Below are 27,619 nucleotides of genomic sequence, written 5' to 3'. Positions count from 1 at the left end.
GAAAGAGAGGGACTGAGAGCTGGCGGCCAGGAGACAGGCTTACAGAATGTGCCCTTTGGTTGTTTAAATTATTATATATTCCTGAGTGTTTTTGTGTATATGATACACACACACACAAAATAACAATGAACATAGAAGCAAATACTGTTGAATGATAATGCATGGAGGAGATTGTAATTGCAGTGAAATGATGAGTGTAAAACCAATGTTCTCCCATGTAAACTATCACTCACTCAATTCACAATAAAAACTTTTAAAAAAATAAAAAAAGAAGTATATAGACCTAGTGATACATTGAGAAAGAACAGCTTCCGGTTTTAGTATTTTTGGTTCCTAAAAGTTTTCATGATTTTGTAGCCTTACATTTTGACTTGCCGTTTAAGCCAGTTTTTAGATGGGGGAACTCTACAAACACAGAAGGCAATCTGTAGCAGGACCAGTCGGAATACATGTATCTGAGGTGCTACTACTAGGGTATGACGGGAAAACAGAATTGGATCTGCTTTATGTAAATTTTCAACAGTGACCCTGGTAAAGCAAGTCAAAAGCACATTAATTAAATGTGCAGAGCCAGAGAAGGTGAATGCCCAGGAGGTTCGTTGTGAAAAATACAGATGGGCTGAGAGAGATGAGAGGAAGTGAACAGGCTTTTACAACATGATATGAGCTTAGAAATATGCAAGCTAATCCGATGGGGACTACTAGTCAAAAGACAGATAGCTGGTTTAAAGAAAAAAGTTAATAAAAAGTTGACTCTGAAAAACTGAACAGACCAAAGCCAGGAAATTACAAAGTTACGAATCCCGAAACAACTGTAAATTAACCCCACTGCACATATGCATTATTTCATATAGCTGTAGATGGTGTTATCTTTCACGCCTGAACATATGTGTGTGTCTGTTTGGTCTGAGTTAGGGTTGTAATGGGGACAGGGATGCAAACAGGAAGTGTACTGGGTTGCTTGGGAATCCACACTTCTCAAATTGCTCTTGCTCCACGGAACCGAGTAGAACTGGCAGACAGGATTTTGATTCAGACCCAGCGTTCTCTGAAGGAAGCTAGGAAGAGATACCCCATTCTTGGCACTGGGTGTCCTGGGAAGGTGGAAGGCGGTCTGTAACACCTTCTAGAGCCACCACATTCAACGTAATGATTTCTGAACTCCTTGTTTGGCTTATCTCGTGTGAACGACAACTCTGTATCTCTCTAGCATGCTCTTGTCCCCACGCCAGTTTTCTGTCTCAATGTAGTCCTTCCTCTTGGCTTAGATTGTTGTTGTCGTTAGGTGCCCTTGTGTCAATTCCAGCTCACAGTGACCCTATTGGACAGCGTAGAACTGCCCCAGAGGGTCCCCAGTTTCTAATTCTCTACAGTAGCAGACTGCCTCATCTCTCTCCCGTGAAGAAACTGGTAGGTTCAAACCACTGAACTTTCAGTTTGCAGCCACCCATTGAGTTGATTACAACTCATCTCAGTGCTAGAAGGCAGGGTGGATAGTTTCCAAGGCCGTCATCTGTACAGAAGCAAACTGCCACATACACGTCTCTCTGGCGGAACTGCCAACCTTTGGTAGTACCAGGGCTACTTATATGATGTGTAGTAGGATTTCATTTGATGTTTTCCACCTGGATAGGTAATGTCATGCATTTAATTGTTGTTGTTGTTAAGTGCCATCGAGTCGGTTCTAACCCATAATGACCCTGTATAAGGTTTCCTAGAAGCAGCTGGTGAGCTTGAACTGCTGTATATCGAGTGGTGAGAATGTGCCGTGGAGTCAGTTCCGACTCATAGTGACCCTGCGTAGGGTTTCCGAGGCTGTAAATCTTTATGGGAGCAGAAAGCCTCGTCTTTCTCCTGAAGAGCTGCTGGTAGTTTTGAACTGCTGACCTTGAGGTTAGCAGCCTGACTTGTAACCACTACACTACCAGAGTTCCTTACGTATTGAGTAACTGACGTACATTTAGAACAACAAGGAAGGCCATGTTGACTGCTGAGTTTCCCAAGGGATTTCTAATGTCAACATCATCACTAGAAGAGTTCAAGATGGTGCGGGGAAGTGGTGCGGTGCAGAATGAACCAGGGGGCACTGTCAGAAGGGGAACATTGGCATGAGTGTCTATAAAATCTGTGTGCAGTGTTTCAGCAGAAATTGGTTACTTTGAATAAAAGTATCCCTGTTGTTAGGTACAACGACAAAAGCATTTTTCATAGACTTGTTGTTAGGTGTAGACAAGCAAGCTACGCACAGCAGAACGAGACGCTGCCCAGGCCTGCACCACCCTCACGGTTGTGGATACACTGAGCCCATTGCTGCTGCCACTGTGCCAATCTATCTTGTTGGAGGGGCTTCCTCTGTTCGCTGACCCTCCACTTACTAAGCATGTCCTTCTCCAGATACTGGTCCCTCCGGATCAATGTCCCAAGTGTGTACTCCTTCCTTCCTTACAAGACAGGTTTGTTTATTCTTCTAGCAGTCCAAGGCAATTGAAGGATTCTTCACCAACACCATAAGTCAACGTCATCAATTCTTACCTTATTCATTGTCCAGCTGTCATATACATATATTGCTGTTAGTGAGTGCCGTCGAGTCAGTTCCAACTCATAGTGACCCCCATATAGGGTTTCCGAGGAGCCGCCGACCTTGAAGTTCAAACTGACCTTGCAGTCCTGCACTTACGGTGCCACATATGAGGTGATTGAAAATACCATGGCTTGGGTCAGGAGCTTGATAGTCTTCAAAGTGACATCTTTACTTTTTAATGCTTTAAAGAGTTGCTCAATGTAATAGTCGTTTGACTGATGCTTTTATGAGTGGCTGCAAGTTAAATGAAATCCTGGATGACTTCCTCCTTTCTCATTTACCATGATGTTGTTTATGGGAGTTTTTGTAAGGATTTTTGTTTTCTTTATATTATACAAGTCTAAATTTGTTGTTGTTAAGTGCTGTCGAGTCAGTTTTGAATCATACCAACCCTGCATAGGTATTCCAAGGAGCAACTGGTAAGCTTGAACCACCAACCTTGTGGTTCAAAATAACCTTGCAGTCCAGTGCTATATCCCACAGCACCATATCAGGACTCCAAACCTAACTGTTAAGCACCATTGAGTCAGTTCCGACCCATAGCAACACTGTATAGTTTTTCCGAGGAGCAGCTGGTGAGTTTGAACCGTCCACCTTCCAGTCCAAACCTACTTGCAGGCCAGCGCATTAACCCACAGAGGTATCAGAATACCTACAAGGCTAAAACTCTCCAGGATTTACTTCTTGAACCTTCTAATGAGCTCCCTTTAGGCTGACATTACTACCAATCACAGTGATGCTTCTGATCACGTGATTTTTGTCTCCGCATGCTACAACTTGTTTCTGTTGCTACTAGTGTTTTTATAGTTGTTGATCTTGTCAAAGTTTCTGGGTTTTAGCTACAATACCGTAATTTGTGAACCTGTACTGATAAGGAAGGAACTCTGGTAGCATAGTAGTTACAACTCTGGCTGCTAACTCAAGGTCAGCAGTTCGAAACTACCAGCAATTGCTATGAGTTGGAACTGACTCCATGGCACATAACCACCACCAATGTCACCCTAATAGTAAGGAGTCCTGGTGTGACGCTGCAGGTTAATGCACTGAACCGCAAGGTTGGTTTGAACCTCAAGCTCACCAGCTGCTGTTTGGAAACCCTATACAGAGTTGCTATGAGTCTGAACCGACTCGACAGCATGTAACAGCAACATTAGTAACTTTGAGAATGAAGTAGTGAGTAAAGAAGAAGAAAGAGAAAATTTAAAAGGCTTCCGCACCGTTACTAATAATGCTGTAACTAATAATGTAGTTCAATGTAGAAAGATTTCACAAAACGTTGTTGTTGTTGAGCGCTGTCGAGTCAGTTTCAACCCTGTATGGGGTTTCCGAGAAGCAGATGGAGGATTTGAACCGTGACCTTAGTTAGTGATCCGTGTTTATCCTACAGCACCACACCCAGGACTCAGTGTTTGTTGTTAGGATCCGTATCATCTAAGAACTATCATATTTAAGCCATTGATGACTCTATCACATGTGAGCGGAATACATAATAGCATGACTAAGGATTCTGTAGGGTCTGGTGTGGGAGGAAGCCCATGGCTGAGAAGAAGGAGGGTACTGTGAATTACCACACTGGGTGACACCACCCTTAAAGCACCACTACTAGAGACCACGCTCCATCTTTGGCATTGTATCTGGCCGGGGGGAGCTGCAGACATGGAGCCCTTTGTCACTCTCCTGACCCAGCTTAGAGGACTGGGACCCCCTGCTTCCAGAGCTTGAACTTAGGGAGCATCTGAGAAGATACAAGATCCCAGCCTACCTGGGAGACTTTCAGACGGAGCAGTACCACCTCCAGCTTCGTAACATCTGCAAGCTGAAAATCCCCAGAGACCTCACTGCTGTCGTTTTGAGGCCTCCTTTCCTCACTCAAATTACTTTACTTTGCTAAAAAATCATGATTGTGTAACCTGCCGATGCCCTGTGGGATTGCTTGAAGGCTGTGTTATTTTTGTTTCATAGGTATCATAGCTAATAAGACTGGTCCTATGATGGTTTCTGTGGTCTACATATTCCCACCAAAGCCAATCTCAAGCTACCAATGTGAGACTGAGGAACATGGAGTTGGGAAGATGGTGAATGTTCAGTGTAGCTGACTCCAGTATCCACTGGGTGTTCCTGGGGGAAAAAGAAATATTAATACTGTCACTACCGAGGAACCAGAAAGAACCAGAGGACTTGGCTGGATATAATTTTTGTTTTTGTTTTTTGAGAGGAATCGTATGTATCTTTTAAAAAACGAATTTTTGTTTTAATAAGTTAAAAAGATCAAGCCTCCCTTCATTTTTTTTTTAATGCAGCACACATTGATGTTCTTAGATTTAAACATGGGCAAGCAGTTTTTCCTAATGAGAAACACAGATTAAAGTGTAAATATTTATCAGTAAGACCATGATGTTAAAAGGATTTGTTTTACTCGGCAAAGCAAACCAAACTTACTCACTGAGGAATGTGAGGAACCAGGACATCCGGTTGGATCGCACAGCCTGTTTAGGTTCGTGGCCTTCTGATAACGGAGAATTGCCACATTGATTATTAGCTGATCACTAAGTCACCACACTTAACAACAACAGCTTCACTGAATATCAGCGCATCACTGCCAAGTAAGCACAACTGTTGAGGACTAAGGGCAACCCCAGGAAACAGTCCAGATGTTTAAATTCAACTTCTTACAATGTTCCATTGAAACAGATAAGAGTCAGGGGTAATAAAAGAATTAGCTCATGTGTGGTTAAGTCACAGGAGGATCTCTGGCCCCAGAATGGAACTGGAAGTATATTAAATGCAAAGTTTTGCAGTTTACCAAAATAAAAGTTACAGACAGACTGTTTGTTGATGGTGGCTCTGTGCTGTGGAGTTGGTTTTCTATACGAGGTTTCTGAGGCTGCTATAAACCTTTACTGGAGCCAAGACACTCATCTTTCGCCCACAGAGTGGCTGTGGATATGAACTGCTGACCTTGTGGTTAGTAGCAAAAGCATCAAAAAAAGATTGATGGAGTACACAATGCACCAAAAAGAACTGGTCAATATTCAACCATTGCATAGGATCAAGAACCGATAGTGTTGAAGGAAAAATCCCCAGCTGCGCTGAAGGCTTTGGAGAATAACAGTCTCTAGGAACTGATGGAACACAGACTGAAATGTTTCAACAAATTGTCACAGTGCCGGAAGCACTCACTCATCAATGACAAGAAATTTGGCCAACCGATTGGAAGAGATCCACATCTGTGTCCACTCCAATGAAAGGTGACCCAACAAAATGTGGAAATCATTGAGCGATATCATTACTGTCACATGCAAGTAAAACTTTGATGAAGATAATTCAAAAATGTTTACAATAATGCATTGATAGGGAGTTGCTAATATTTCAAGCTAGATTCAGACAAGGACATGGAACGAGGGACATCATTGCTGACGTCAGATGGATTTGGGCTGAAAGCACAGAATACCAGAATGATGTTTACTTCTGCTTTGTTGACTATGCAGACATGGGACTGTGTCAGTCTTAGCAAACCATAGACAACTTTGAGAAGAAAAAGAATTCCAGAATACTTCATTGTGCTCATGATGAACCTGTACATAGACCAAGAAGCAGTTATTAGAACAGAGCAAAGGGATAGTGAACGATTTATAATCAGGAAAGATGTGCACCAGTATTGTATCCTTTTACCGTACTTATTCAGTCCATATGCTGAACAAATAATCTGAGAAACGGGATTATACAAAGAAGAATGTAGAGGAAGACTCATTAATAGCCTGAGATATGCAGGTGATACAACCTTGCTTGCTGAAAGTGAAAAGGACTTGAAGCTCTTGCTGATGAAAATCAAAGACAACATTCTTATGGATGGTACCTTAATGTAAAGACAACGAAAATCCTCACACCTGAATCAATAAATAAATCCATGTTGCTGTTGTTAGGTACCATCAAGTCGGTACTGACCCATAGCAACCTTATGCACAACAGAACGAAACACTGCCCAGTCCTGGGCCAACCTCACTACTGTTGCCATGCTTGAGTCCATCGATGCTGCCACTTGGTCAATCCATGTCGTTGGGGGTCTTCCTCTTTTTCTCTGACGCTCCACCTTACCAAACATGATATCCTTCTCTAGTGACTGGTCGCGCCTGACAATATGTCCAAAGTATGAGAGATGAAGTTTGGCCATCCTGGCCTCCAAGGAGCACTCTAGCTGCACTTCTTCTAAAACGGATCTATTGGTTCTTTTGGCAGCCCATGGCACTTTCAATATTCTCCTCCAATACCATAACTCTTCCTTATTCACTGTCCAGCTTTCACATGCATATCATGTTACTGAAAATACCATGCCTTGGGTCAGCACACCTTAGTCCTCAAGCTGAAATCTTTGCTCTTCAACACTTTAAAAAGTCTTGTGCAGCAGATTTGCCTAATGCAGTATGTCGTTTGATTTCTTGGCTGCAGCTTCCGTGAGTGTTGATAGTTGATCCAAGAAGAATGAAGTCCTTGACAACTTCAGTCTTTTCTCCATTGAAAAGAATGTTGTTTATTGGTCCAGTGGTGAGGATTTTTGTTTTCTTTACATTGAGATGTAATCCATACTGAAGGCTGTGCTCTTTGATCTTCATCAGTAAATGTTTTAAGTCGTCTTCACTTTCAGCAAGCAAGGTTGTATCATCTGCATATCACAGGTTGTTAATGAGTCTTCCTCCAATCCTGATGCCACATTTTTCTTCATAGAACCTAGCTTCTTAGATTATTTGCTCAGCATACACGTTGAATAAGTATGGTGAAAGAATACAACCTTGTCGCACACCCCTTTAAATTTTAAACCATTCAGGGTTCCCATGCTCTGTTTGAACAACTGCTGTTTGGTCCATGTACAGATTCCTCATGAGCACAATCAAGTGTTCCAGAATACTCAGACTTCGCAATGTTGTCCATAGCTTGTCATGATCCACATAATCGAAAGCCTTTGTGTAGTCAAAAAAGCACAGGTAAACATCTTTCTGATATTCTCTGCTTTCAGCCAAGATCCATCGGACATCAGCAATGATATTCTCATTCTACAGCCTCTTCTGAATCCAGCTGAACCTCTGAAAGTTCTCTGTCTATGTATGATTGTAGCCATTTCTGTATTACCTTTAAAACTTTACTCACATGGGGTACCAAAGAGATCGTCCGATGATTTCTGCATTCTGTTGGGTCACCTCTCTTTGGAATGGGCACAAATATGGATCTCTTCCAATCAGTTGGCCAGATGGCTGTCTTCCAAATTTCTTGGCAGGGATGAGTGAGTGCCTCCAGTGCCACCTCACTTTCTTGAAAGATTTCAATTTTCATTCCATCAATTCCTGGTACCTTGTTCTTTGCCAGTTCCTTCAATGCACCTTGAACTTCCTCCTTCAGTATCATTGGCTCTTGATCATATGCTACCTCTTGAAACAGTTGAACACTTAACCATTTCCTTTTGGTACAGTGACTTTGTGTATTCCTTCCATCTTCTTTTGATGCTTTCTGCATCATTCAATAATTTGCCTAAAGAATCTTTCCATAATGAAAGTCAAGGCTTGAATTTTTTCTTCAGTTCCCCCAGCTTGAGAAATGCTGAATGTGTTCTTCCTTTTTGGTTTTCTGATTCCAGAGCTTTGCACATTTTGTTGTGATATTTGGTTTTATCTTCTCGAGCTGATCTTTGAAATTTTCTGTTCAGCTCTTGGACCTCTTCATTTCTTCAATTTGCTTTAGCATCATGCTAAATGGAGAAAAGATTGAAGTTGTCTTACAAGGAATTTGTTTTGCTTAGATACACAGTTAATGCCCAGGAAGCAGCAGTCATGAAATCAAACAATGTATTGTACTGAGCATGTCTGTTACAAAACTACTCTTTAAAGAGCAAGGAGGTTACTTCCAGGACAAAAGTACACCTGACCCAAACCATGGTATGCTCAGTAGCCTCATGTGCATGTATAAGTTGGATTATGCTTAAGGAAGATCATAGAGGAATTCATGCACCTGAGTTACGGTGTTGGTAAAGAATATTTAAAGCACTATGGATTACCAGAGAAACAAACCGCTCTGTCTTGGAAGAAGTGCAGACAGAATACTCCATGGAAATAAGGATAGCAAGGTTTCGTTTCTCATCCTTTGGGCATGTGGTTAGGAAGAACCAGTCCCTGGAGAAGGACATCATGCTTGCTAAAGTAGAGGGTCAGCATAAACCAGGACGACTCAGTGAGCATGAGGGACACAGTGGCAGTAACAGTGAGCTCAGATGTAAGAATTGTGAGGCTAACATAAGACCAGTGTTCCTTTCTGTTGTGTGTGGAGGATCCGTAGGAATGGGAACCAACTCCGTGATACCCAACCACAGTAACCTTGTCTATAAAATGGAGGAAATGGCGGTATCTCCATTGCCAAAGATTTTGGGGTCTTAGAAATAATATATGTGTGAATGCTCCAGGAAGACAGTACCCTGGTGGTACAGTGGTTAAGCGCTCAGCTGTGAACTGGAAGGTCAGAGGTTTGGGCCTACCAGCTGCTCTGCAGAAAAAATGATGTGGCTGCTTGCTTCCGTAAAGTAGACAGGCATGGACACCCTGTGTGACCATTGTACCCTGTCTTCTCAGGGTACGCTGGATGGGAATGAAGTGGACAGCCATAGGTTTGGTTTACTCTGAGAAGAGAGGCTTCTCGAAGCAATTGGAAGGTGAAAGCAAGGAGCTGTGTCTCACTTGAGCCTGGCCCTGTGCTGCTGAAGATGGGAAAATGCAGAGGATGGGGTGGGAGTGAGCGCAGGATGCTTTTAGATGATGTGTATGATTTGGGATATGTCCTTATTGGGGAGGGGGTTCGGAGTTATTGCTGGTATCAGGTGCAACCTACATATGCAAAAAATACACACAACACACACACACACGTAAACCTACTGTTGTAGCAACCCCGGTGTGGTTTACTCCAGGAGCAGAAAGGCTAGCCTTTCTCCCGAGGGGCAACTGGTGTGTGTGAACAGCTGACCCTACAGTTAGAAGTTCAGTGCTTAACCTAAAGTACCACCAGAGCTCCTTCCTTATATGCATCAAGCATTATATATTTGAGGAGTCTAAGGAGTCCTGGTGTGGCACTATCAGTTAATGCGCCAGACTGCAAAGCCGTTTGAACTGCAAGGTCGGCAGTTCAAGCTCACCAGCTGCTCCTTGGAAACCCTATACAGGGTTGCTATGGTTCGGAACTGACTCGATGGCACTTCACAACAACAACAATGGTTGCAGTATCAACCACTGAGGTCTTGTGGGGTTGTACTTCCTTCATCTTCTGACATCTCTTGTGTAACCAAGAAGTTGACCCAGAGGCAAACACTTAAAAGCTGCTCCCGGAGGGGGGGAGGGTGAGTGGCGCATTTAAGTTACTAGTTTCCTGAAAGAACCAATCAGTGCTTTCAAAGTGAAAAGGCCACTGCAGGACAGAGCAGAACTGCCTCACACAGTTCGGGAGACTAAATCTTCATGGGAACAGACAGCTTCATTTTCCTGCCATGAAATGGCTGGTGGGTTTGAACCTCTGACTTTGCAATTAGCAGCCCAACACTTAACACACCACACCACAGGCCTCCTTAAAAGTGAAAAGCGATGTTTTCATTCCTTAGATCAGAACTTGAAGTGGCAATCTTCCTTTATCCATTGGGTTCCCAGGAAATCTATATGAAGTCAAGTCTTTTCACCCCAAGAGCATCCTTCTATCCAGAAAGAAATGAGAATTTTAGTGTGGGGGGGCCTGAGTGAAAGGGGAGAGAGAGGAAAGTGTGCAGGAGCCCCTTGGGGGCCGCACGCTGCTGCCAAGTCTCAGTTGCAGTTGTCAGAGTTAAAGAAAACAGTGGAGAAAATGTCTCATCGCTGGTCCCCCGGATCGAGGCGCTTCGGGAAGGCCAGCTGAGGAGTGGGCCCGCGGCCAGCTGGCGGGGACTTGGTGCCCTGCACGGCGCGCCGCCATGAGCTCATTTGCTCCATCTGAGTCATTTTATGGGCAGTGCTGTTTCCAGATCTGCACTAGGGACTACGCAGATGGAGAGGGGGAGGGAGAGACAGGAATGTGAGGAGGGAAGACTACATATGTGCTTATTTTTGAAAGGTTCGAGCCCCTTCTTCCCCAGGGGGCCTTCGTGAGGTTTTTGGTCAAATGGAATGTGTGGTCATGAAAATAGCTCATTACATGCTGGGCGCAGCAGCCCTGTGGGGTCGGCAGCATTGCTACTGTTGGGGAAACTGAGGCACTGAGAGGTGGATGAACCTGCTGGGGTCCAGATCCAGAGGCAGAATTCCATTCCAGGTCCACCTGAACCCCACTCTGTAGGATCATGGATAGCTGCCCAAACAGTTTCTCCAGAAAGCAATGAAGAGCCCATCTAAGCAGCTACAAAAGGGTCCTCTAGCCCCACCCTACCCACAGTATGCATAACTGGTCATTGCTACTTGTTGTTAAGTGCTGTCAAGTCTGTTCCGACCCATAGCGACCCCGTATAGGGTTTCTTTGGAGCAGCTGGAGCTTGAACTGCCGACGTGGCAGTTCATAGCAACTTTGCAGTCCAGTGCATTAACCCACAGCTTCACATCAGGACTCCTTAGTGAAGGGGAAAAGGATGTGGCCATGTCCCCAAGAGGACACCTTTCTTCTTCTGAGAGTCCTTCAATATTTCAGCCCTGGGATACAGACTGACCTTGCAGTCCAGTGCTTACCCTACAACGCCTCACCATCAGCACAGTACAGTGAAAACACAGTGGTTGTTGGAGGTAAGCACACAATAGAAGCGGTACATATACAGACACACATACACAAAGGCCCACAGCCATGACTCTGCTAGGGGGGCGTTTTAGCGGGTGCTGAGGCCCCACTGATTCCTTAACCCCCAGCAGACAGTCGTTCGTTTTCATTAAAATAGAGACACAGATGTGTGTCTTTAGAGAACATCACTTTATTTTCTTTCCCCTAGAAGAAGACTAAACTTGTTTTTAAACCACATAGCACCAATTTTAAATCTTTCAGTCTCACCTTATAAATAATAGTCACAGATCCCCTGAGCAACTATATCCTTGGGCTTAATTTTCTGCACCACACCCGAGGTACAATGCTAAGAATCGCCTTGTCTGCACCCCTATCAAACAGTGTCAGGGCCTAACTGGAGAGCAGGGTGCAGGGGTGATTCTGGATGTTGTAGCAGAGCTGCTTGGTTCGACAAACCTTTTGGTCTTAAGTTCGGGTTATTATAAAGAATATGAGGACTGGACAGTATTTCGTTCTGTTGTGCAGAGAGGGTCTCTGTGAGTCAAAATTGACTCGATGGCACCTAAAAACAACAACAACAACAAAGAGAAAAATGGGAACTAAAAATGGACTTGACCTGTAGACAATAGAGTCATCATTTTAGGGGTTCTGGGACTCATCTCTCTCTAGAATTAGTAGCCATATATATCACAGCTCAGGCCGTGCCTGGATTACGAACGTATTCCTTTCCTAAATCAGTCTTCAGTCGAATTTGTACATTGTTGGAACAGTTTGGTACAGTAACTCAAGTTAATCAAATGCTTGTCATAGTATATTGCATGCGGTGTGCCTTTGTATAGATGAACACTTTCAGATACACTGAAACATTTTAACAGTTACAATGTTACTGTTAGTCCTAGTTGCAAAGTAGCATGCAAGTTGGGGTTCGAACCACAAGGTCAACATTTCTAATCCACTTGCCGCTCCTTGGGAGAAAGATGAGACTTACATAAAGATGTACAGTCTCAGAAACCCTGTACAGGGTCGCTGTGAGTTGGAACTGACTTGATGGCACACAGCAACAATGATGCAGTGACCATTTGCTACTATGAAGCACTGAGCTACTAGAATGTGGGTGACTGTGGCCAAGTGAACTAGACAAGATGTATAAGATCTTGGTGCAGGTGGGCAGTGTGGGCCAGGCCAGTGTGGCAACTGCCAGGTGATGGGCAAGAAAGCCACCTGCACTGCAGGTATCAAGTCACTATGAGCCGGAATCGACTTGATGCTAAAAGGGTGCTTTGTTGGGGGCTTTGGGTTGTTCTTAGAAGCATTCTGGTATTAGTTAATTTAATGACCCAGGAATTGTGATTGATGCTTTGTGGGAGTTGATCCGTAACTGTGGGTTGCACATAAGTCGGATGTTCTTAACTTGGGGACTGCCAGCAATCACCCCACTGCCTCTTTCAGAAAATTGGGATGTGTTTCCCCACTGGCCTGAGAAATAAACGAGAGTTGAAACGTAATCACTCTTTTTTTGTTAAAAAAAAAAAAAAAAATCACCCTGTTCTACATGCCCTAAAACTCTTACAACATAAGATGTGTGTTTATTATATTTATTCAAAAAAAACCCAAACAAACAAAAAACAGCATCTGGCAGGTGACTTTGCTTGTTAAGAGGCTGTGAGGATGCTTTTGAGAAACACTTATGATGATCCTGTGTTAATAAAGCCCAACTTTGGGGGTTTCAAAATAGCAGTTTCCAAGGACAATGCTATCTCTCCTGCTTTGTTGAACGAAAAAGGACAAAGTTAGTGAGGTCCACTATCGAGCAGAATGTCACGTCTTTTGATTTGTTCTGAGTGACATGGAATTGTAGAGAATGACATGTTTGGTGAGGGTTGTGTAGTCAATTTCCTGTGGACAGTCGTCGGTGAGAGGGAGACTGCGTTGGCGCTGAGGCTCAGACCCCCTTTACAGCCGGTGCAAAGGGACATAGGGGTGAGGGCAGTTTAGAGTTATCATATTTGCAGATGCTTCTGGAATCACGTGGTTGTTTTCCTAACAATTCTTGTTGTTGTTAAGTGCAGTCGAGTCAGTTCCAACTCATCGTGACCCTGTATAGGGTTTCCAAGGAGTGACTGGTGAGTTTGGACCGCTGACCTAACGATACATTTGCACAGTTTGGCAATGATTGTGTAAGCACACCCACTCAAGTGCCATCCTGTGGATTCTGACTCTTAGCCACCCTGTAGAACGGAGCAGAACGGCTTCTGAGACTGACAGCCAGCCTCATCTTTCTCCCTCAGAGCAGCCGGTTTCCGTTAGCAGCTGAGCGCCTGACTGCTATACCACCAGGGCTCGTTCCTGTGCTGATCAACCCCAAACCAAACCCATTTCCATCGAGTTAAATCTAACTCAGAGTGGCCCTATACGACAGGGTAGAGCTGCTCCCTTTACCGACATCTTTACCGACAGCTTCCCTTAGGGAGGCTGGTGGCTCAGCCCTGCTCTCACCGCACTGAACCACCAGGGCTCCTTGGTGCTGATACATCTAATCGAACCCACGACAGTACCGCACGGACTTGGCGCCCAGTTTCTGTTCCTCTCTCACCAGCTTAACACCTTTGTCACCATCACGTACTTGAGCCGGACTTTCCTCAAAGGCAAAATGGGTCTGATGCCACCACGGACTCTCAACCATTAGGCATCTAAGTGGTTAATAGTCACTGTATTCACTGAGGAGTGCACTCTTCCCAAAGGGACTGTTAACACATCCAAAGGGCGTTCTTAAAACCTCACTCTCCAGAATTTAAAGGGAGGGCTGGGAGGTGAGTAATTAAATACCCGTTTGTCACCTGCTCTAACTCAGTAGACCTTTTTGTTGTTGTTGTTATGCTAAGAGAACAAGAATCAAACGTAAATAACTAACTTTAGCCAAGTTTTTCCTGAGTTTAAGGCCCAGTTGGGAGCCCTGGTAGCGTAATAATTAAGCCTTTGATTCCTAACCAGAATGGTGGTGGTTCAAACCATTTTTCTATAGGAAAAAGTAAACAGGCAAGCAGGACATGTTGTCGTTGTGAAGTACTGTGGAGTCGCTTCCAACTCATAGCTACTCGCTATGGGGTTTCCGAGGAGCAGCTGGTGGATTTGAACCACCAACCTTGTGGCTAATAGTCCGGTACTTATCCTACAGTGTGTCACCACGACACACAGCTAAAAACAAAAGATGATTTGTTTGTTCTTGCTAGCTGTTGTCTAGTAGGACCCAATCCATACATGAAGAAATCAGACTGTAAGATTCTCACTGACGGATGTTCAGAAGTAGGTTGCCAGACTTTCTGTCTTAGTCTGGAAGGCTAAATTGGGAGAAAGATATAGCAGAATGCGTCTATAAAAATTTGTTGTTGTTGTAGGGTGCCGCCGGTTCCAACTCATAGTGACACTCTGCCCAACAGAACCAAGCACTGCCTGGCCCACTGTGTCAGCCACAGCGCCAAGCCGTCTCAGTGAGAATTTTCTTTTTCACTTTCCCTCTACTTCACCAAGCATGATGTCCTGCTTCAGGGACTGGTTCCTCCTAACATGTCCGAAGTCTGTAAGATGAAGTTTTGCCATCTTGGCTTCTACAGCACAGCATATCTGTACTTCCTCTGAGAATGATTTGTTCCTTCTCCTGGGAATTCAGTAAAGATTTAGGGTCTTGGGAACCCTATGACTCTATCCTAAAGGGTCACTATGAGTCGGGATCACCTCAAAGGCATGAGTTTTGGTTTTGAGCTTGAGTTTTGCCCACTTTTGAAGCCAGCACTCAAATTTCTGTCAAGAGCAAACCCCTTCCTGTCTCTGCTTTTGCCCTAACTCCCAACTCTTCACTTTCTCAAAACTAGCTTGGCTCTACTCTTCTCCCATTACCCTACCTCTCTGGTTCCTCGCCCACCCTACCAGGATTGAATCCAACCCCTCTGCCCCTCAGGCTGCTCTTCCGTGAATTCATCTCTCTGCTTGAATAGCACTCTGTCTTGGTCTCTCTCCAGCTCTTGATAGTCTGTCTGTCTTTCCAAACACATGACATTTGGCGTCTTCTTGAAGAAGTCTTCCCAGCCTAGATGTCTAGCCTTCTTCTTAGGCCCCAAAGAGAGACTATGTCGACATGTCTGCATCACAAGAGTTATTGTATAACGTAGACTAATCTACACAATTTTAAAATCCATGAAGATGAGGACTCGAACTGGTTTATTTTCCTCTTCTGGGTGGTGAGAAATTGCTGTGCATCACACCCATAGCCAGTAGCTAGATCCTGGCTAAGTGAAGGAGTGACCAAGTGAAGGAGATTGCGTTGATGGGTGGGTGGATGAATGAAAGGAGCCACCTAGTGTAGTAAGTTCATCCCCTAGTAATGAAACAAAACAAAACAAATAGTTGTCATCAAGTTGATTCTGATTTAGGGCAATCCCAGGTGTGTCAGTGTACAATTGTTCTCCGTAGGTTTTTGTTTAGTTTTGTTTTTCTTTTAGTATGGGTATCTTTTCTTAAACTTTTACAATAATGGTCTTATATGCACTATTTGTCCTTTTGTGACTGACTAATTTCACTCAGCATAATATCATCAAGGTTCATCCATGTTATGTGGTGGCTTGCAGATACCTTGTTATTCTTTGAGGTAGCCATTGTATGTATGTACCAACATTTGTTTATCCATTCTTCATTGATGGGCACTTAGGCTGTCTCCATAGTTTTGCTATTGTAAATAGTGCTGCTATGAACATTGGTGTGCATATATCTACTCGTGTTGTGGCTCATATTTCTTGTGGGTAAATACCAAGTAAAGGAATTGCTGGATCATAGGGTATTTCTATTTCCAACCTTCTGAGGAAGCGCCATATTGTTTTCCAGAGTGGTTGGACCATTTTGTGTTCCCACCAGCAATGTAGGAGGGTCCCAGTCTCTCCATATCCTCGCCAGCACTTATTGTCCTCTGCTTGTTTGAACTTAGATGTTATTGCTGGCGTCAGATGATAACTCGTTGTTTTAATTGCTTCTCTCTAATGGCTAATGGAGCGCTGTGGGTTAATGCGCCAGACTGCAAAGCCATTTGAACTGCCAGGTCAGTGGTTCAAGCTCAATAGCCATTCCTTGGAAACCCTATACTGGATCGCTATGGGTTGGAACCAACTCAACGACACTTAACAATGGCTAATGATCTTCTTCATATGTTTGTTGACTGCCCATCTGTAGGGTTTGTTACTGATCGATGTTTGTAGCAATACATCTTCTTCAAAGCACCTAAAGGTGGACTTGAATCTTCAACCTCTAGGATTGCAGCCAGGCTCATTAACCATTTGTATTACCTAAGGAATTGTTGTTATGTGCAGTCAAGTCATTTCCGACTCATAGCGACTCTGTGTACAACAGAACGAAGTACTGCCCAGTCCTGGGCCATCCTCAGAATTGTTCTGATGCCTGAACCCATTACTGCTACCACTGTGCCAATCCATCTCATTTGGGGTCTCCCTCTTTTCACTGACCATCCATTTTACCAAACATGATGTTCTTCTCCAAGAATGGTCCCTCCTGATACTATGCCCAAAATATGAGAAACAAAGTCTCGCCATCTTGGTTTCTAAGATGCATTCCGGCTGTACTTCTTCCAATCACGGACTTGTTTGTTCTTCTGGCAGTCCATGGTACTTTCAATACTCTTCTCCAAGACCATAATTCAAATATATCAATTCTTCTACAGTCTTCCTTATTCATTGTGTAACTTTCGCATGCATTGAGGCTATTGGAAATACCATGGCTTGAGTCAGGCACACCTTAGTCCTCAGACTGACGCAATGAATTAGAAGACCCCAAAATCTCTCTTTAGGGGAAAGTAGGGGAGTGTCTTGATGAGATGGGGACTGAAGCACTTTATGTAATAAGGAGAAAACAAATAAAGGGTGGAGGTGGGACCGCTGGTGAAACTCACGGGAAGGTGATAATTCCTACAGTTCCCTGAGCTTGATTTCATTACCATTGCCCAGCTGGACAATGACGGCAGAAGGATGAAGAAGAGTCAATGCGTTTGAATTATGGTGTTAGTGAAGAATATTGAAAGTACCATGGACTTCCAGAAGACACAAATCTGTCTTGAAAGAAGTGCAGCCAGCATGCTCTTACAATTAAAGCTGGCTCTGAGACTTTGTCTCTCACACTTTGGACATATCGTCAGGAAGGACCAATCCCTGGAAAAGGACATCATGCTCGGTAAAGTGGAGGGTCTGTGAAAGAGAGGAAGACCCCCAACGAGATGACCTGACTCGGTGGCTCAAACAACGAGGATTGTAAGGACGCTGCAGGCCCGACCATGTTTTCATTCTGTTGTGTGTAGAATCACTATGATCAGATCTAGCTCAGGGGCACTGAACAGTAACGTTATTGTACTTCATCGTTCCGTACATTTAACCCCTTAGGTTGTGTTTGAGTTGTGGGGTGCTTTATGATGGTTAAATTACATTTCACTCTTTTCGAAAGAAAATCAATATTAACATTAAGACACATGCCATTTCTGTTTTGCAGGCCGCTGTGGTCCTGAGCTCAGCCCATTTCTGGCTGGGATTATTTCTGGTTCCTACCGCGTGTTTGATCGAAGATATCGCCTGGAGAGCGTAAGTTGAAAAGTGAAGTCAGAGCCCTCTTGCTTATTTGCCCTGGCAGTTAATTATCTTTCACTTGAAGCTCAGCCCTGCCGCAGGAAGTTAGATGCTGTGAGATGCCCCCAAAGCCTGTTGGCCTATGACTGGTGATGAAGGATGCTGTTTTTCTTTGCAAACGATGCTTCCTTGTGAGATGAGCATTTAGAGCAGAGCGAGTTCTCAGCGAGACTGTGTGGTCAGTAAGCACGTTCCCTGTCTCTGACTGTAAAACAACCATCAGGTTTAGGAAGGAAGACTCGGCATTTATTTCTATTTCACATAAAGTACTTGATGCTGAACGATGACAAATACAGCCTGCCTTTAAATTCCATGTTTAAACCTGAATCCCACATGAGTGCACAGTCGTTGCAGATTATGGGAATGAAGTTTCCTTCACTTTCCCAAAGAGGTGAAAGTCAGAACCTTAGAGAATGTCCATTTTACTAGGTCTCTGGAAAACCCAGTTACAAAGATGAAATTGCAATGTTTTTGTTGTTGTTGTTAAATACTGTGGAGTTGGTTCTGACTCATAGTGACCCTGCACAGGGTTCCCGAGACTGTAAATCTTTATGGGAGCAGAAAGCCTCATCTTTCTCTGGCGGAGTGGCTGGTAGGTTCGAACTACTGACCTTGAGGTTACCAGACCGATTCGTAACCACATTTATATTCATCCATACTCCATTTTTACATATATGCTTCCAAATACTGAGGTTTCTTGTACACTACATAAAAGAAGTAACTAAGTTATAAAAATAATATAAATTTCCACTTAATCCATGAGCAAAAGATGAATTCCTCCAAAGGAGATAACATTGAATTTTGTTTGAGGTAGGCCCAATTTCTCTTACGAAGAGCGGTGCCAACTTTCTAGACAATGAAGACTTCCGGTTTGGCTGTTTTTTAGTTAACACATAATTATTCTGGGGCCCTGAGGTAGAGTATGGCAACTTTCCTCCAAACCTTTCAGGAAAAGACATCAGATTTCTTTGTTATCCCTCCCTTCCACCCACCGATACAGAGAGAAGAGTTCTTGTCTGATGATTAAGAATGTCTTTTCAAAAAAGTCTTCATTTTGGCATTTTCTTGACAACCAATGATACCGTAATGCAGAGAGAGAGACAGAGAATTTTAGAGCTCATATTTTATTTTTTTCTCTTAGTAAAATAAGTTGGCAACTGTTAGTAAATGCATCCATCTCACACTACTTCCGTTTTATTTAAGGAACCCTGATGGTGCAGAGGTTAAAGTACTTGGCTGCTAACTGAAAGGTCAGTGGTTTGAACTACCAGCCGCTCCATGGGAGAAAGAGGTGACAGTTTTCTGTAAAGATGACAGTCTCGGAAACCCTGCGCAGCGGTTCTGTTGTGTCTTGTCAGGTGGCTAGGAGTTGGAATCAACTCAGTTGTGGTGGGTCAGGTTAGGGTCCTTTTATCTGTTCAAATTTGTCCTCCATAAGTAGTTGGATCAGAATCCTCTGAAATGAAATGACTACAGCAGGAAAGAGGGGTTTTGTGTATAATAAATGCCCTGTAAGACGCAGCCCAGGTGTGGCACATGTTGCTTTCCTACATGTCTTAGTGCTGCCGTAACTAAAACATCCCAGGTCAGTGGCTTTAAAGACGAGAATTTATGTTGTTACAGTTCAGGAGGCCAGGAGTCTGCCTCAGGGGCCAGCTTCAGCGGGAGGACTTTTTTGGTCAGTTTCAGCCTCTGGTAGCAGCTAGAAGCCCTGTGTTCCTTGACTAGTCGCCCTTGGTGGTCCCTGATTAGTAGCCCTCGGTGGTCCTTGACTAATACCCCTCGGTGGTCCCTGACTAGTACCCCTCGGTGGTCCCTGACTAGTACCCCTCGGTGGTCCCTGACTAGTACCCCTCAGTGGTCCCTGATTAGTAGCCCTCGGTGGTCCCTGACTAGTAGTCCTCAGTAGTTGTTGACTAGTACCCCTTGGTGGTCCCTGACTAGTACCCCTTGGTGGTCCTTGATATTCCTTGGCATCCATCTTCTTTCTGTGTGTGTTTGTATCTAGTCTGCTCTTCTCATAACTTAGAAGCTATTGTTGTTGTTGTTAGGTGCCATCGAGTCGAAACCGACTCATAGCGACCCTATACACAGCAGAATGAAATGCTGCTCGATCCTGGGCCAACCTCATATTGTTGCCACACTCAAGCCCATTGATGTTGCCACTTTGCCAATCCATCTCACTGGGGGTCTTTCTCTTTTTCTCTGACCCTCCACCTTACCAAACATGAGATCCTTCTCCAGGGACTGGTCCCTCCTAACAATATGTCTGAAATGTGAGAGATGAAGTTTGGCCATCCTGGCCTCCAGGGGGCGCTCTAGCTGCCCTTCTTCCAACACAGATCTGTTGGCTCTGTGTTATTACACTCTAACAGAAGCTAATAGGAGGTCATAATTAGGACGTAATAACTTCTAAGCTATGACAAGAGCAGAGTAGAGGAGGGGGGAACCTTTTTTCTGTAAGGATTATTTGGATGTTTATAACACCATTCTCGGGCCATACAAAATTATCAATTTAAAAATCAGCTTGCTATATTTGGATAGCTGGAACTGTGGTTGCCTTGTCAGGGCCAGACAAAATGATTTTGTGGGCCTTATACGGCCCTCAGGCCCAACGTTTCCTACCCCTGTATTTGGTTTGTTGTTGTTAAATACCATTGAGTTGGTTTCAACTCTTAGCGACCCTGTGTAGGGTTTCCAAGGAGTGGCCTTGTGGTGCAAACCAACCTTTCAGTCAAGTGCTTTATCCCACACCACCACACTAGGGCTCCATATCATTTTACTCTGGCCTGCCTTTATTAACAAAACAAAAGAAATCCTGTTTCCAAATAAGATCACATTCACAGATATAAGAGCCAGGACTTGAATACATAGTTTGGAGGACGCAATTCTATCTGTAACCCTGGGGAGTTGATTCCCACTCATTACAACCCCATAAGACACAGCAGACCTGTCCCATAGAGTTTCCAAGACTGTAAATCTTTATGGGAGCAAGCAGCCTCATCTTTCTCCTGAGGAGTGGCTGGTTGGTTTGAACTGCCAACCTTGGAGTTAGCAGCCCAAGACCCAATCCACAGTGCCACCAGGACTCCACATGTAACATGAAATAGCTCTAATTTTACAAAAGAATCAAGTGAATTCTTATTAATTTTAGATACAGTTATGACATTGTCTTGGATACATCAGATGCTTTTCAGTCTGTAATAACTAAGGAGTGGTTTGATTATAAATTAGGCTCAGATGATTTGTTTTTAAGTTTTTAAAAGGTTTTAATACTTTAAAATTTGTTCATAATCAATCTCAGACTACAAATTCAACTACTTGAAATTCATGCCATGCAGTTTTATTTGCTTGTTTGATTTAGACTGGATACTTGCCAGGCAAGACTTTATAGACAGCTTACTTGTCTACTAACTTAAAAAGACAGTTTGCAGATGACTAAGTCCCTGTCTCATGTCTGTTTTTTTGGGGTCTTTTCCAGTTCATCCCAAGTAAAAGTTCTCTCTAGCCACGAATCCAAGTATCTGTCATTTTGTTGTTGTTATTTCCCTCGTCACAGTAAAATTAGCGCCATTGACATTTTCGCAAGAGTAAATCCCTGTCGCTGCTCACAGCCCCACCATATGGAAAAATTAAATGCACAGTTCCTTCCCAGGAAACACACCAGACCTCGCCTGAGCAGAGACCCACCTAGGCCTTGGAAAGAAGTCATTTGTTGGGGGAGAGGAGAGGAGGCGGGTGTGTGTGGTCACCCGTGAATTGACTTCATGCTGCCCCCACCCCGGCACACCCCGTGCACAGCTGGCTGGGGGGTGGAGACCATGACATCTCTGCTGGGGCCAGGAGTACTTTGGGGAATGCATTCTCATTTTGTTTACTTGGAGAGGGAGGGAATGGGAAAAGGTGTATTGTGGCTGTCACCTGCGGTATTTGCCCCAAATATGTGCATCATTTCATATGTGTATCATATGTGTATACACGAATACGGCAGCCTGGTGTGGCGCTGTAGGACCAGCACTGGGCTGAGAACTATAAGGTTGGCAGTTCAAACCTACCTCCTGCTCCTCAGAAACCCTGTAAAGGGTTGCTATGAGTCAAAACTGACACAGTGGCACTTAACAACAACAAATCCACTGTCGGTTTGTCCTACTGTGTTGGCTTGTAAGTTACTATAATGTTGGAAACTGTACCACTGACTGATATTCAACTGAGCTTCCAGACTAAGACAGACTAGGAAGAAGGCGAGGCCCTGAAAATCTTACAAAGAGCAGTGAAACATCATTGTCTGATATTGTTGTTGTTGTTAAGTGCTATCTCGTCGGTTCCAACTCATAGCAATCTCGTATAGGATTTTGGAGGAGCAGCTGGTGGGTTTGAACCACTGACCTTGTGTTAAAACCGACCTTGAGGCTGAGTGCTTAACCTGTGGCTCCACACCAGGACACCATTGTCTGTTATGCTGGTGGCTGTGTGCCGTGGAGTCAGTTCCGACTCATAGCGACCCTGTATAGGGTTTCCAAGGCTGTAAATCTTTACGGGAGCAGAAAGCCTCATCTTTCTCCAGCAGAAAATGAGCCCCTCAAGGTGCAAGACATTCAACTAGTAGAGTTGACCTTAATGACATGGATGGAGTACGGCTTTGGGAACCATCATTTGCTGATGGGGCACAACTCACAAATGAGAAGAAACCGCTGTAGACACCCATTAATAATTTGAGCCTGGAATGTACAAGTATGAATGTAGGAAAATTGGAAGTTATCAAATGTGAAATGAAGCGTGTATAGATCGAAATCCTAGGCAATAGTGAGCTGAAATGGACTGGTGTTGGCCATTTTGAATCCAACAATCATATGGTTGACTATTTAGGAATAACAAACCAATGAGGGAAAGCGTCACATTCATTGTCAAAAAAGAATATTTCAACATTTATCTTGAAATGCAATGCTGTCTGTGATAGGATAATGTCCATAGTCTTACAAGGGGCCCTGGTAACATAAGATTAAGAGCTGAGCGGCGACCCACAAAGTCAACAGTTCAACTCTGTCTATTGTCCTGCAGGAGAAAGATGAGGCTTTCTGCTCCTGTAAAGATTTATAGCGTTGGAAACCCTGTACAGGGTCGCTATGAGTCAGAAACAACTCGATGGCACTTAACAACCACATAGGGATATGATCCTCTCCCAGACAGCATTGTACTTCAGAATACCTGTTGAAATCCTCCATTGGACACCGATACCATTCCTGTTTGCATTGTTGTACCTGGCAGAGTAAACCATATGATTGTCCAATTCAAAATGGCCCATACCTGACCAGTTCAGCTGGCTGATGCCTAGAATATCAATCTTTATGTGTTCCATTTCATTTTTGATCATTTCTGGTTTTCCTAGATTCGTACTTTGGACAGTCCAGATTCCGATGATTAATGAATGTTTGCAGCTGTTGCTTCTTGTTTTCGGTTAGACCTTGTCATTATAGTCAGCTCTACTGTGAGGAAGCAGCTCTTCCCTAGTCATGGTATAAGTGCCTTCCAACCTGAGTGTTTCGTCTTCAGCCATTGTATCAGACAATGTTTCACTGCTATTCGTAAGGGTTTCAGTGACTAACCATTCAGAAGTGGTCCACCTCTCCTTCTTCCCCATCTGTCTTAGTCAGGAACCTTCACTGACACCTCCATAGGTGACTCAGCTGGTATTTGAAATACTGACATAGCTTCCAGCATCACAGCATCAACACATAACCCGCTACAGTGTGACAAGTTAACAGACACGTGGTGGGTGCACATAATGTTGTTGTTAAGCGCAGTCGAGTCAGTTCCGAATCATAGCGACCCTGTATAGATAGGGTTTCTGAGGAGCAGCTGGTGGGTTTGAACTGCTGACCTTGTGGTTCACAGTCCAGTGCTTATCCTTTGGCACCACAGTACATATAATACATGGAATCCTGGTGTAGCACTGTGTGGGTTAATGCTCTGGACTGCAAATTCAGTTGGCACTATTAAAGATTTGAGGTCTTTTGGTTTAGTTTTGAATTCTAGTGGTTACACTCTTCTGTAGCTTTTTGCTTCCAGCACAAAGCCGGCCAACCTTTTCACTTATGTTCCTCTGAGCTCTTCAGCAAGTCCTCCTGCCTTTCCTTAGATTTCTCTGCTTCCTGCACTCAGTCTTTCTCTTCCCTTCCAAGACCTGGACTATTAAAAAGTAATAAAAAGAAAACAGCAGGAGGTAATTCAGTCACTTTTTCCATGAAGTCTGTCAACTTTTTTAAGAGAAGATCCATTATCAGATTCTCTTAAGTCAACTCTGCAACTCCATGAAATACCTAAACTATTATCCGGTTAACCGGAATTTTCATGAGGGACCAAAGGAAACACCTTTTTAAGAGAGATGATTGATTACACGTGATATCTGGCTAATGAGTATTTTTATTAGAAGCATGAAGCGTAAATGACGCAGAACTATTTTAATATCCTTTCGTTTGCGCTGTTGTAGAATGTTTACCTAGGACAACATTCTTAGGTAAGCTGTCATAGCTTACCTGTCGAAGACACCCATTCGGATTGCATTATAAAAATACCAGAATGCTCCAGGCCACTGAGCCCAAAAGAACCCATTTCTTTGTATCTGACCTACTTGACCTGTCATCGCAGAATACAGTTAGCAATTCCAGAATGACTCCATTTCCTTGCTAGCATCTCAGATAGGGTGTTAATGGAAGGAAAAGGTAACAAGCAATTTATATATACAAATGGACCTTGAATTTTTTTTTTTTTTGTAACTTTCTAGGTAAACTAATTGCTTTGAAAGCCCTGGTATTCACATTCTTCTCTGCAGGGAGAATGCCCTGTCTGCTTTGAATTGCTCTGGTTTCATGCAAAAGAAACCAGATAGGAGAGTAATTACAGAAGCAAAAATATTAAAAATTTAAAAATAAACAGATCGAGATTCTAAATCAATTGATTTATTTTAAGAGTCCCAAGAACATTCTAATCATATGATGGAATCCTGGTGTGGTGCTGTGGGTTAATGCACTGGACTGCAAAGTCAACTGTTTGAACCGCAAGGTTGGTGGTTCAAGCTCACCAGCCGCTCCTTGGAAACACTACACAAAGTCACTATTTAACAGCACTTAACAAGAACGACAATAATATGATGGGTCCCCTAGCTATATCAGAAGGTTCACAAAGCACTGTGATAAACTATACATTCATTTCCAACCACCCGCATCTGCTCATCTGTATTGTGTGTGTGTGTGTGTGAAGGTTTACACGGCATTCAGCAACTTCTACACAAGTTGTTCACTGCCATCATTTCCTTCCTCATAGGATCTGAATGTTCTCATTGTCTCCATTCGTTCCAAGAGTTCCCTGCCCCTTACTGTCTCCTCTTTACTTCGAAATCGTCCTTGATACTTTGGGCTCATCATATAAGTGATTTTTTAAAAGGAGCACAGCGATACTCTTTATTTTGCTGGCAAATCTGTTATTTAGCTACAAAGCGACCCTAAGGATTAGTTTCCGGTCATGGTTTGAAAACTCTTTTAGGGTGATAGTCTCAGGGAACCTTCCAGATTCAGTCATCAGTAAGTCTGAATTTTTGCTTGTTTTAGGCTTTTTTTTTAAATGTTTATTTTTTTTTTAGGAATTTGAGAGTTGGTACCACCTCATCTTCCGTTCTGTCAAGGTTTGTCGTTTGCGGCATAATCAGCATGGTCAGTAGTGGCAGCTGGGCACCATCTAGGGCTTCTGATCTCAGGGTGGCCAAGGTCATGGTGATATACATTTTGTGTGTCCTGTAGACTAGTTTCTTCACTGAGTTTCTTCTTTCTCTTTTTCTCTGGACGCGTAGAAACCAACAAATGTATCTTACTTGTCAGTTTTTTAAGACCCCCGACACAACTCACCAAACATAACTTTATGAGCTATATTATGCCAATTGACTGAGATGTCCCACAACACTAGGCCCCTAATCTTGTAATCCCAGAAAACCAATCCTGCCAAATGTGTGGTTATGGCTAAGAGGTATGCATAACTCTGTTCCCTGTGGGCCTTATTGTATATAATAATGTATGTGCAAATAGTCACCAAGATGCACATACTTACTACATCTATATATACACATGTTGTTGTTGCTAAATTCCAACTCATAGCAACCCTGAATAGGATTTCCAAGGAGCAGCTGGTGGGTTTGAACAGCTGATCTTGCAGTTAGTAAGCCCAGTGCTCACCTTACAGCACCACATTAAAACTTCCTGTATACACATAGATATTCACGTAGACATACTTACATACATATATGACTATACACATACATATATGTTATTGTTAAGTGCCGTCAAATCAATTCGGACACATAGCAACCCTGTATAGGGTTTCCAAGGAGCAGCTGGTGAGCTTGAACCTCCAACCTTGCAGTTCAAACGACTTTGCAGTCTGACGCATTAACCCACAGCGCCACACCAATACCCACTCTTATATTTTTATTTGATTATTTTTGCTGTTGTTTCAAAATCATCTATGCCAGAGTAATTCCAACAGATGTTTGTTCTTGTGTACATTCGGTAATGACATTTCTTTTTCAAGCTGTGTACACTTTACCCTCATTCAGTGTTTACTTCCCCATTACCAAAACCAGTGTCTGCTATCTAGAGTGGGGGAGCACCATGACTCTGGGATAAACACTGGACTGCAAATCGCAAAGTTGGCAGTTCAAGGCAAAGATTTACAGCTTCAGAAACCCTATGAGTTGTCAGAACCGACTGGACAGAATTTAACAACAACAATCTAGAGAATGAATTCCCCTCCCGCGCCCCCATGCCTGGGAAATACGGATTGCCCTGTTCACGCCATTTCGTACGCATGAGAACATGCAATGTTTATTCATTTCTTTTGTGATTGATGGTCATCTGGATTCTTGATGTGTGTACTTCATTGGAGAAGGAGTTATGGTAGCGTAGTGGTTATGAATCGGGCTGCGACCCTCAAGGTCAGCAGTTTGAAACTCCCAGCTGTTCCGTGGGAGAAAGATGAAGCTTTCTGCTCCTGTAAAGATTTATAGCTGCGGAAATCCTGTGCAGGGTCGCTATGGGTCGGAACCGAGTCCACGGTATATAACCACCACCACTAACAATGGAGTTTACTCTGCCCAGGCTGTGTCTCAGTACAAGATAAGTCTCAGCTCATCCTGGACTGTTCTCACTGCCATCGATGGATTCCAACTCACAGTGACCCTATGGGACTGAGTCGAGCTGTCCCATCGGGTCTTTATAGGAGCGGACAGACTCGTCTTTCGCCTGTGGAATGGCTGGTGGGTTTGGGCCGCTAAGCCAACCTTGTGTTTAGCAGCTCAACACTTAATCCCATCTCCTGGTGAGACTCTAAATTACATTCCTGTGGCTAATGTTTCAAATGGGCTTTTTAAACCTCTAAGTACTAGGTTTTAGCCAGCTCACATGTAGTCTTTGATGGGGGAGATTTTAGAGCCATATACTAATTAAAGCCAAATTAGGTTGAGAATTTTGAGAAAAAGAATTTAGACTGCTAACATGATTTCCAAGGAGCTCTGGTAGCATAGTGGATACGAATTGGGCTGCGAACCACAAGGTCAGCA

At 43.5% G+C, this 27,619-nt stretch overlaps 1 protein-coding gene across 1 annotated transcript in view; it reads left to right on the top strand.

Moving 5' to 3' along the window:
• Positions 1–27,619, top strand: part of ATP8A2 (ATPase, aminophospholipid transporter, class I, type 8A, member 2) — a 727,934-nt gene that overhangs the window by 653,766 nt on the left and 46,549 nt on the right. The window contains exon 34 of the mRNA XM_006831949.1: positions 17,882–17,970. Coding sequence (XP_006832012.1) covers positions 17,882–17,970 — 89 coding nt within the window. The remainder of the gene's footprint in view (positions 1–17,881; positions 17,971–27,619) is intronic.

This window comes from Chrysochloris asiatica, unplaced genomic scaffold, assembly GCF_000296735.1.
Source record: "Chrysochloris asiatica unplaced genomic scaffold, ChrAsi1.0 scaffold00005, whole genome shotgun sequence".
NCBI lineage: Eukaryota > Metazoa > Chordata > Mammalia > Afrosoricida > Chrysochloridae > Chrysochloris > Chrysochloris asiatica.
This window is presented reverse-complemented; position numbering and strand designations above follow the sequence as displayed.